The sequence below is a fragment of the Helianthus annuus genome, chromosome 2 (genome assembly GCF_002127325.2).
Source record: "Helianthus annuus cultivar XRQ/B chromosome 2, HanXRQr2.0-SUNRISE, whole genome shotgun sequence".
In the NCBI taxonomy this organism is placed as follows: domain Eukaryota; kingdom Viridiplantae; phylum Streptophyta; class Magnoliopsida; order Asterales; family Asteraceae; genus Helianthus; species Helianthus annuus.
The window spans coordinates 151,199,225-151,209,796 of record NC_035434.2 but is presented as its reverse complement, the minus strand read 5'-3'; the positions used below and the strand labels follow the sequence as shown (position 1 = coordinate 151,209,796).

General features: G+C 35.1%; 1 protein-coding gene across 1 annotated transcript; it reads right to left on the bottom strand.

Annotated features, from left to right (window-relative positions):
• Positions 1 to 1,241: 1,241 nt before the first annotated feature.
• Positions 1,242 to 4,216, bottom strand: LOC110924271 (membrane magnesium transporter). The gene is made up of 4 exons (XM_022168302.2): positions 4,047 to 4,216; positions 3,914 to 3,966; positions 3,710 to 3,810; positions 1,242 to 1,495 (listed from the first exon to the last, which is right to left on the bottom strand). The coding sequence occupies exons 1-4, from the start codon at positions 4,123 to 4,125 to the stop codon at positions 1,405 to 1,407; spliced, it is 324 nt and encodes a 107-aa protein (XP_022023994.1). The 5' UTR covers positions 4,126 to 4,216; the 3' UTR covers positions 1,242 to 1,404.
• Between the last annotated feature and the right edge of the window lie 6,356 nt (positions 4,217 to 10,572).

Sequence of the window (10,572 nt, the reverse complement as noted above, 5' to 3'; positions counted from 1 at the left end):
TCTTGCCTCTTGATGTTGAGTTTAAGATGGTATTTCTTGTGTTAGCTGTTTTATACTTGTTTTCTGCTGGTTTAGACTGGTTTTTGGCTGGTTCAGACCGCCAGAAACTTCTGTTGCCCGGTTCAGATAAGTATTTTTGCCGATTCAGGCTGTTTTCTTTTTTCCAGTTCACTGTGCCTTGTTGCCTCAAGGCGGTTTTCCTGCGCCTCAGACTTGCCTGCGTGCCTTTGGTGCGTTTAAAGTGAGTTGTAGTCAGCTATGCCTAAGCATTGTGCTGTATTATCGTTTTCTAAATTCCAAATTTGACCCGCTTAGTTATGATGGAATAATTTTGGCTAAATTGTTATAGTTAGCTGAACGGGAAACGAATCTAATGGGTTGTAAACTTGTAAGCCGTTCAAAGGGTGGTTTTTTTCTCGTGTCGTCCCAGCTTTAATTTTATCTTAAATGAGTATTTCTAAATAGCGGTGTACATTTCGTTTTTTTTTTTTTTTTTGGCAAAATAGGTTTGGGTTGTAAACTGAATCGGTTTGGTCAAACCCGGTTTGGGTCATATAAACCGGTTATGGAGGAAAATATTCGAACCCTATACAAATCGGTTTAGGCCGGGTTGAAACCAGTTTTTCAAACGGGTTTTCAGATCGGTTCGGGTCAAAACTGATTTCAATAACGAGAGTAGGAACCAATATACAAACAGGCTGTTTGGTTGGGTTGGAATCGGTTTCGGAACCGGTTTTGGGTGCGGTATCGGGTCAGGACAATGCTTGCGTATTGATCTTCCATTCTGCCAATTGTATAACTTCCTATTAAGTGAGAACAGTTGTTATATTGACTTCTATGTTCTAATGCCTCTATGAATTGTACCTTCGTAAAAACTCCAGCTATGTTTTGCGTGTAAATAATAAAGCAGTTTATCAAGTGAATTATTAATTAATCATTTTTATATTATTTTCTAAGATCTTCGTAAAAACTCCAGCTATGCCCCGCCCCCCCGAACTTTTCGCTCAATAGTGTTATAGAAATTTTTAGGTATATACGTTTTCGACCCCTCGGTCGGAAATCTCAAGCTTCGCCAATGTTTTGAGGACCCCCGCAAATGGTCCATGGCGACAAACCTGCATCTTTTCCTCTTTCATATTGGCATCAACCTTCTCTCTCCTTGTATAATCACGATACTATTACGAGACGCTATGAATTCTAACCCCCATACTTTCATGTTATGTGTGACAGATGATTCACGGTTCGACTCAAATGCATGTCTTGTTATAAATAACCAAAAAGGGAGATTTCAAAAATATCAACAAAAAAAAGAACATTTTAAGCTATTGCATGTCTAGCACAATTGTCAACTTAAATCATGCTACAAAAAATGGTTTCCATTGAAATAATATCTATCTGGTCCTTTCAGTTGAGCTTCAAGCCCATCTCTGTAGGGAACGCCATTCCTCGATGATTGAAGATCATAAAGTTCTTGTTCGAGGGTACAAACACCACCCTGCATTCCAAACAACTCACCAAATTACAACCCAGTTACTTCACTCACAACTCACAACACATATTTACAAATACAATGTTTCTGGTCTCATTGATTAGCACTACGCCACTGCGTTATCGTTAACAAACATAAAAAGACCAATATGTAAAACAATTAACCAAAAGGATGAAAATATTATTAACGGTTTTTACGAGAAATGGGTCATGCAATTGTTTACGCATATGCTGGTCATAACTCATAATAGTCAAGTCATATAAGGTGTGTGTGGCACGAGTCTTAGTCCTTGTGTTAGTACAATAAAATAGTTGAAGCCTTGAAGGAGATGTAGATGACCATTATGATCAAATTCATTAATAAAGAAAAGATTCGAAGTATGTTACTTCAAATCTGCGCTTTTTCATATATTTTCGGTTTGATCAAATTGGTTATTCAAAATGTGGATAAGCATTTGAAGTAACAGAACGGAACCTACACCCAAATTAAAGAATACAAAATGTGGATCTAAGTCGTCTATATTCGCATTGCCTACTTTCCACTTTTAAAGACATGCTCCTTCCTGTATGAAGTCTTGTAGCAGCTAGTGTGAAATAATGACTATAGACCAATCACTAATTTAAAGATACTCTCCCCCACTGAGTTTGATGACAGAAGGTCTAAACTCAAAAGGATTATGTTACTTGTGTGATAGAAAGTATAGACCTTGACATAGATGCAAGGAATAGAAATCAGAGTTTTACCATATAGAGTTCAAAGCTATGGATAATGACCATAAAGAAGATACTATTGAGGAAGAAGATGTTGGATTTGCTCAGATCTTAAAAAGTGCTTTGGAACATAGTTGTCAATAGCGGTCATTATAGCGTATAGGTCGGAGGTGCTACAAGGTATGTAGCCATAAATAGCGGGATTTCAGTTTTTTTTTTTTTTTTTTTTTTTTTTTTTTTTTTTTTTTTAAATATAGCTGGATTTTAGGTTTTTGTTAAATATACATGTAAAATAGCGTATATACCAGGGTATTTTGATATAATATACATATAATTTTTTTTCTAGTGTATCGCTATTTATAAAATAGCGCCGCTATTTTATCGCTATTCGTATTCGCTACGTAGCGTATAGGTACCTTATGCTTTGGAAGGAAATGACACCAATCTATGAGCTGACCAGTCACTATTGAAATAATAATTTACAAATCTTGATGGATACAAAAAGTTCGGATAACTTCATTAATGCTTCTTTGGCAGGTTAAAGTGGCAGATGGTGGGCTAATGGTATGTGATATAACAATTGAAGGGTTCAAGAGGAAGATGCAATGTCTAATCAGATAATTAGAGGTAGATTCAAGGTCAAGATAGTTAGATATTTAGACTTGAGTCATTCTTTTCAAAGATGGAAATCCACTGGATATCCCTAAAGATTTGCAGCTATTGCTTGAAAATAACAGTCATGTATTCAAGGATCCGAAGTCATTGTCCCCTTTCAGAAAATCATTTGCTCATAAAATTGCACTAAAAGAAGGAGAACTTATGGTGTCATTCTCTAATCCAGAACGATGTTATTAAACAAATGACACATGAACTACTTGATCAGGGTGTAAATAGGCTCGGTAATTGCTTCTTAGAATGTGCATAGACTAAAGAAAACCTAATCAACCACAATCCCTAACAGATTTCTTACCCCTCTAGCGGAAGAACTACTAGATGAGGTGCATAGTAATTCACACCATAATTAAAATTACTCAGTTTCATTTAAGGGTTGTTTGTTTAGCTCTTAATGGTTCAGACCTCTTACAAGTTCACCATTTAATGGTTCAGACTATTTGTTTCACGAGCAGATGTCTGAATGGTTCAGACATTTGTCTCTGAATGGTTAAGCATTATACCGAGTCTGAATGGTTAAGACCTCTAGTCTGAATTGGTCAGACATTTGCCTCTGAACGGTTAAGCATTATACTAGCTCTTAATGGTTCAGACCTCTTACTGGTTCAGCACTTAACCATTTAGAAGTTGCTAAACAGCCCCTTACTCCAAAACCGACAACATGTATCACACAAAGTCACAAAGATTTCTTTCCAAAAACTGATAAACCTACAACTTAGGGCATATTCCAATTCCCAACTACCAACTATTAAACATACTTGAACTCATCTTTCCAATAACAAATCTAATTTATTCACATAACATAAAAGTTTCACAGTTTATATTATATAAAAGTTACCTGTTCTCATCCGAATCCGGGAGGATTGATCGAAAATTCCCGGGCACAGTTAACCCAGCAAACAGACTCAAAACCATCACTAACATCAACTCAACCAGCACCTACAAATCACACACAAAAAGGACCAAATTACATTCATATAAACCCTAACACACATACATGTATAAATCACAAACAAACAGATACAAACAGATATAATATTACTTCATAAGGAGGTCCTGTAAACTCAACTTCAGTGATCTTTAGCAAAGTTCTGTCTAATTACCGGAACAAAAGTTAGTTTTGTGATCGATTACAGTTGCAATTGATTAACAAGAAAGGGAATAAAGAGAGTTACATTGAATAGTTGAGTAAGCAGCGTGTAAAAGCATCGAAATTGCGATGATACCGATGGTGAAGCTCGTGTTCATCGCCATTGTTGTTGATGTGATCGCCGGTGATGATCGGAAATGGAGTTACGGTTTTTAGTCTAGATTTGATTGGATTTGGGTGTGCAACCGGTGCTAAACGGGTTGTGTTTATGGGTTGGTGGGTTCAACCTAACCTAACTCGAAAATTTTAGACAAATCCGAACCTAAAGTTCGTATCATACATATGAACCCGAATACGATCATAATTTTTGCGGGTTGACCCGAACACGATCTGCTCAACTCGAATTTTTATATTTTTTTAATATTTTTCCGCAGATTAATATATTAAAATTAAAACTAGGTTAGAACCTCGTGTATTACACGGGTTGAATAAATGTAATTTTATATATTAAATAATAAAAAGTTATATCTTCATGAAACTCGTATATTCTACGGGTTAAATAAATGTAATTTTATATATCAAATAATAAAAGTAGTTATATCTTTAAAAACCATGCGTATTACACAGATTAAATAAATAGTAAATACTAAAAATGTCATATCTTTAAAAAACCCGTATATAATCGGGTTGAATAAATCTACCAAATAATTAAAAAATTACATTCTTAAAAACCCTGTATTTTACACATGTTGAATAGATCTAAAAAAAGAGTTATATCTTTAAAACACATGTGTATTACACAGATTAAATAAATGCAGTTTTGTATATTAAATACGTAGTATCTTTAAAAAACCCGTGTATAGTCGGGTTGAAAAATCTAACAAATAGTAAAAAAATTATATCCTTAAAAAACCTTGTGTATTATACGTGTTGAATAAATCTAATTTTATATAGCAAATGATAAAAAGTTATATCTTTAAAAGCTTCGTGTATTATACGGGTTATATAAATGTAACTTTGAATAGTAATAATAAAAAATTATTTTTAAAAACCTCACGTTTTACACGAGTTGAATAAATATAATTTTGTATACCAAATGATAAAAAAGTTATATTTTTAATTAATTAGGATAACATTTAATATTAATTATTATTTATATATTTAATATAAGATAAATAGAAAAAAGAGGTATTTGTTTTAAAAATATATTTAATTAACAATTTAAATTTGAGGATAATATTTTATTAAAGTATGATAAGAATTAATATTAATTCATTATTTATTTAGTTAATATATGATAAATATAGATTTGAGGATATTTTCAATGAATGACACGTGTCTAAAAATTGGTTTATTTTATTATTATTATAGTAGTTAGATTTACTAAAATAAACACAGATGTATATGATACACTTACATTTAAATTATAAAATATTATATCAATTTCTCTTTTTAAGTTTTAATTTTGGCATAAAATTAGGGGTGAGCAAAAGAAAAAACCCGACCCAATAACCGATCAAACATAAAATACAGAACAAATTCACTACCCTAAATATAGGGTCGGTTCCCGTCCATAGATCCAGGTCGGGTTTCACCATGAAAAGAACCGAGAACTGACCCGGCCCTATTTTATATGAAAACTTGGAACCGATCTAAATACCTAGGTACTTGGGTTCGGGTCGGGTTGGGTATATTTTCGGTTCGGTTCTCGGTTATTTTCGGTCCGGACCTAAACTTGCTCACCCCTACATAAAATCCACACCCGATTCAATTTCTCCATTGAATGGCATTTTAATACTTGAGTTTGCTTTCAATTATTAACTTCAAATAAAAATAAAAAAGCTAGTTGCTTACCGTAACTTTTGGCCAACCACATAACTCAACTATTCCCCATCAGGGAACATGTATACGTAGTCTAATATTAATGGGTCTAAGGATAGGAAAAGATAATTGAAGAGGCTCTTTTGGTCACGACTTGGGAGATCCGGAAGGGAAGGAGTGAAGCAACTTTCGACAATAATCATCTCCACCTTAATAGAATGACGGATTCAATCAAAGAGATTTATTGGATCTCTAATCAATCTAAATATGTAAATCTCAATTGGGTTAGATGACATAAGTTTAATATCTGGGATGTAATTGTTTAACTTAGGGTTCCAGTTTCTTCCTGGCCCTTTCTCTTTATTGTTTATTGGGTAAATTACACTTTTCGTCCTTTATGTTTCTATCGTATTGCAATAGATGCCCTTTAACTTCAATAAGTACAGTCACAGTCCTTTCTTTGTTAAAACCATTACACCATACGTCCTTTATCCCCAACTTAGTTAATTTTTCTAGTTAGATCCAGTCATGTGCATCACACATGAGGGTAAATTCATCTTTTTACCATCTTAGGGACTATTTGTGTAATTAACTTAAACTTCTAAACCAAAAATTAAAATAAACATGTTTTACTCTTTATTCCACCCATCACAACCACCACCGTCACAACCTAACCATCACCATCTTCAACTAGTTTTACAGCCACCACCATCACAGCCAAACCACAAATAAACAACCCTCAATCTCCCTATCTCAATCTCAGTTCTCTCTCTCCCATCTTTCTCTCCAACCAACCCTCACCACCACCAAATCCGACACCACCACCCCCATCTAGTCTGCCATTCTGTATATATAAATTTTTTGGCATGGTACATGAAAAAAAGAACTAAAACTAAAAGATCTTATTTTAAACAATCGTATAATTATGAAAAAATATCTAAAATTAAATTCTTAACTCATGCTGCAACCACACAAATCGGATAACTATGAAAATTTCCATGCTGCAACCACACAAATTGGATAATTAAGAAAAATAAAAAAATCTAAAATTAAGAGATCTTATTTAAACAGTTCGTCAAAAAAGTCAACACTACAAAGATGCAACTTACATGTAATCCTAAAAAAGAATTAGTTGTATTACCGATCATAAAAAATTACTAAGAATGGCATCTTGAAAATTTCCATCAGCGTATGTATAGCTTGTAGCATGTGGACTTAACCCATCTCTACTGCCCTCTCGTTCATTGTAGTGGTAGAATGCAAGTGCTCTCAGAGATCTTAACACATGCCAACAATCTCTTCATCCTATGCCATGCCAACAAAGTACCTGTTATGGTTCAGATTGTTTGGATCAAATGGCCAGAAGATAGGTTAACGAACTAGAGAGAAAAGAGAGTGAGAAACTGATTCAATTCATTTGCTTGCATTAAAAAGAAAACCTATGGCTATTATATAGCCTTACATAACTACTGCCACCACTAAGCCACTAACCTAAACATGGGAATAAAAAGAAACTGCATGAACGTGGAGTATGGGCATCCCCTGTACTCCTTTAATTAACACATCACATTAAAATAAACAAATCCTAAATCCTAAATACGTGGAGTTACGTGGCTTGGATTGCAAGGTGACATGGGGCACACATCATTCCACCCCGCTTGAATTCACCTTGGCCTCAAGGTGAAAATCGGGATCGTCCGCGGAGTCCGTGATCATCATTAGTTGCGGTTTAGAACAGCGGTGACCCGGCTTATACGTTTCATCACAATAGTAACATAATCCTTTAGCATGGCAGTCACGTATTTCTGCACTAGTGAGACGGCGGACCTGACTGGGAGCTGGTGAAGATAACTTGTTGGTGGGAGCTGAACCCAAGATGCCAGAAGTGGGGTTAAGAAGTGGACCACCCAAAGGTGTTTCCACCAGATTAGGAGGCTGAACCAATTTGAGTCGTTCCTCCACTAGGCGAGCCATCCCAATAGTATCGGACAAGGAGCGTGGAGATTTCAACTTAACTTCCAAACGGATCTCATCCTTGAGACCTCCCATAAAACAGCCGACTAGGAAGGACTCGGGAAGTCCGTCGACACGGTGTGAGAGCCGCTCAAATTCTTGCTGGTAGGCAACCACCGTCGTAACTTGTTCGAGACGAGTTAAAGCTTCTGCCGGGTCTTCAAAATCTGTGGGGCCGAAGCGACTATGAACCGCCTTAGAAAACTCAACCCATGACATCGGTCCTTTAGATTTTTCGAGCCACCGGTGCCATTGTAAGGCTATTCCATCCAGGTGGAAGGAGGCGAGATGGACTTTGTCGTCGTCGGCAACCTGTTGAAAAGCGAAATACTGCTCTGCTTGGTAAAGCCAACCGGCGGGATCTTCCCCGTTGTACCGGGGAAAGGCAAGTTTCAGGTATGGTTTGTGGGTGTTGGTGATCGGTTTGCCGCCACCGGAGGAAGACCCAATTGAGTTGTTGTCGCGCAAGGCTTGAAGGGAGACATGGAGACTCTGCATCTCGAATAGTATCTTCTCGAACATGGCATCATGTTGGGCAAAACGGGATTCAGTATCTTGTTGGAATTCAGCATTGGTACGCTTGCGGTTTTCCATCGGATCAGTGCTCTGATACCAAATGTTATGGTTCAGATTGTTTGGATCAAATGGCCAGAAGATAGGTTAACGAACTAGAGAGAAAAGAGAGTGAGAAACTGATTCAATTCATTTGCTTGCATTAAAAAGGAAACCTATGGCTATTATATAGCCTTACATAACTACTGCCACCACTAAGCCACTAACCTAAACATGGGAATAAAAAGAAACTGCATGAACGTGGAGTATGGGCATCCCCTGTACTCCTTTAATTAACACATCACATTAAAATAAACAAATCCTAAATCCTAAATACGTGGAGTTACGTGGCTTGGATTGCAAGGTGACATGGGGCACACATCAGTACCACAAATAGAACCCCCACCGTCACAGAGTCCCCACCACCACGAGCAAAGCTTGTTAATGACGTCTGACCGACGACCACCCTGGAACCCCCACCACCACTTGGTCTCCTAAACGCCGACGGCTTGTAAAGCCGAATTTGTTAAAGAAACAGAAGGAGCCAGGTGTTGATTTGATAAACCCTAAAAAGGTGTGAGTTGTTGATTCAGTAAAATTGGAGGTTGATTCGTCAAATTTGAAGGTTGATTTGGTGAATTCTGTTGAGAATTTGGGTGATAAAGTTGAAGAAATATAGGAATTGGTGATGAAGAAGGTCCAGTTGGGAAAATATGGCAGAGAGACAGGGGAGAGATTGAGAGAGTATAGAGGTGATGATGATGTTTAGGTTTATAATTTTTATATAAGTTTTAAAATTTTGATATTTTTGTTATTAAATGACTGTTTCGCCCTCACATGGGTTGCATATGACATCACTTAATTGAAAGTTTTAACCAGGTTAGAGTCAAAGGACATAAGGTGTAATATGTTTTGCAAATAAAGGACTATAACTGTAATTATTAAATTTAAAGGTTATCCATTGCAACCCGCTACAAACATAAAGGACGAAAAGTATAATTTACCCCTCTTTATTTTATATAAAACTTTCGCCATTAAAAAAAAGAGTATAATAGCATCGATAACTAAACCACTTATTATAAAATTAAAAAATAATATTGATAACTGAATTATTATTATTATTATTACTATTATTATTACTACATTAATTAACTAGGTTATAGATCCCGTGTATTACACGGTTGAATTAATGAAATATTTCATGTAAGTAAAAGATTATAAATACCATATAAAAATTGGTTAAAATCACTCATAATCAAGAAAATGTCAATTTATTTCTTTGAAATTAAAAAAAATCAAAATAATGTTAAAACAAATTTACACAATTTAAACTAATTAAATCTCGTTATTTTCGTATATTCTCGGCATACATCGATGTCCAATTTTCAAATCAAATTTAAACATATCTCCTATATATGTTTAACTTTTTTCACTTGTTCTGTAATCTCTTTAATTTGATTGAGAGGCCAATGATGTTGTAGTCTAGTGGTTGCAATGGAGGTGGGAAGGTTTACCATCTCGTGGGTTTCTGCCCGGGAGTGATCGGGTTCAAATCCCATTTCAACCGAGCTTTGGTCATGTATAGCTCTGATCGATATGTTGTTAAAAAAAAATGATTGAGAGGTTATTCAATATGTTTAATAAATGAAAAAACAATGAAAGAGTTTGCTTCTACAAATTATGGGTTTATCATAAATTGTCATTTAAGATTGAAGAGAAGCTATTTTTTATGGAAAAAAAAAGAAAAAATAAACAATATATTAGAGCTTAAAAGGTTCTTAATGAAAAAATTGACTTAAATTAATGGAGGTTCCTTGAGCATAACCTCAAGGAGTACTACTGGACAGAAGGAGATGAACTGGGCAGACCAGAAAGTCGAGTATGCAGGGGCACGAGGGTGTGTCAAAGGGACACGACCTCGTGTGGTAATTGTTTTTTTGAACCGCTTAATTTTGTTTTTTATAATACATTAGATATTAATAATATTTATTAATAACTAAAGGAATTAATGTAGAATATCAAAAGATATAAAGATAAAATATGAAAATTAGATTAGATATTATTATTATTATCATTAATAATAAATTAAAAGAGAGATTGTCATGTGTTATTAATTGTAACTTTTTATTATAAGTTAGATTAGATTAGATAAACAAACAAATCCAAATAGAATAATGATGCTTATCGCTAAACCCGTATTATACGTATATAACTATTTGAGTTCA

Bases quoted from the DNA above. Each gene is read 5' to 3' on its own strand.
- LOC110924271 (XM_022168302.2), bottom strand. From the start codon at position 4,125: ATGGCGATGAACACGAGCTTCACCATCGGTATCATCGCAATTTCGATG. The intron at 3,967-4,046 runs GTAACTCTCTTT...TCCGGTAATTAG, and splicing joins TGCTTACTCAACTATTCAAT to ACAGAACTTTGCTAAAGATC. The intron at 3,811-3,913 runs GTAATATTATAT...TGTGATTTGTAG, and splicing joins TTACAGGACCTCCTTATGAA to GTGCTGGTTGAGTTGATGTT.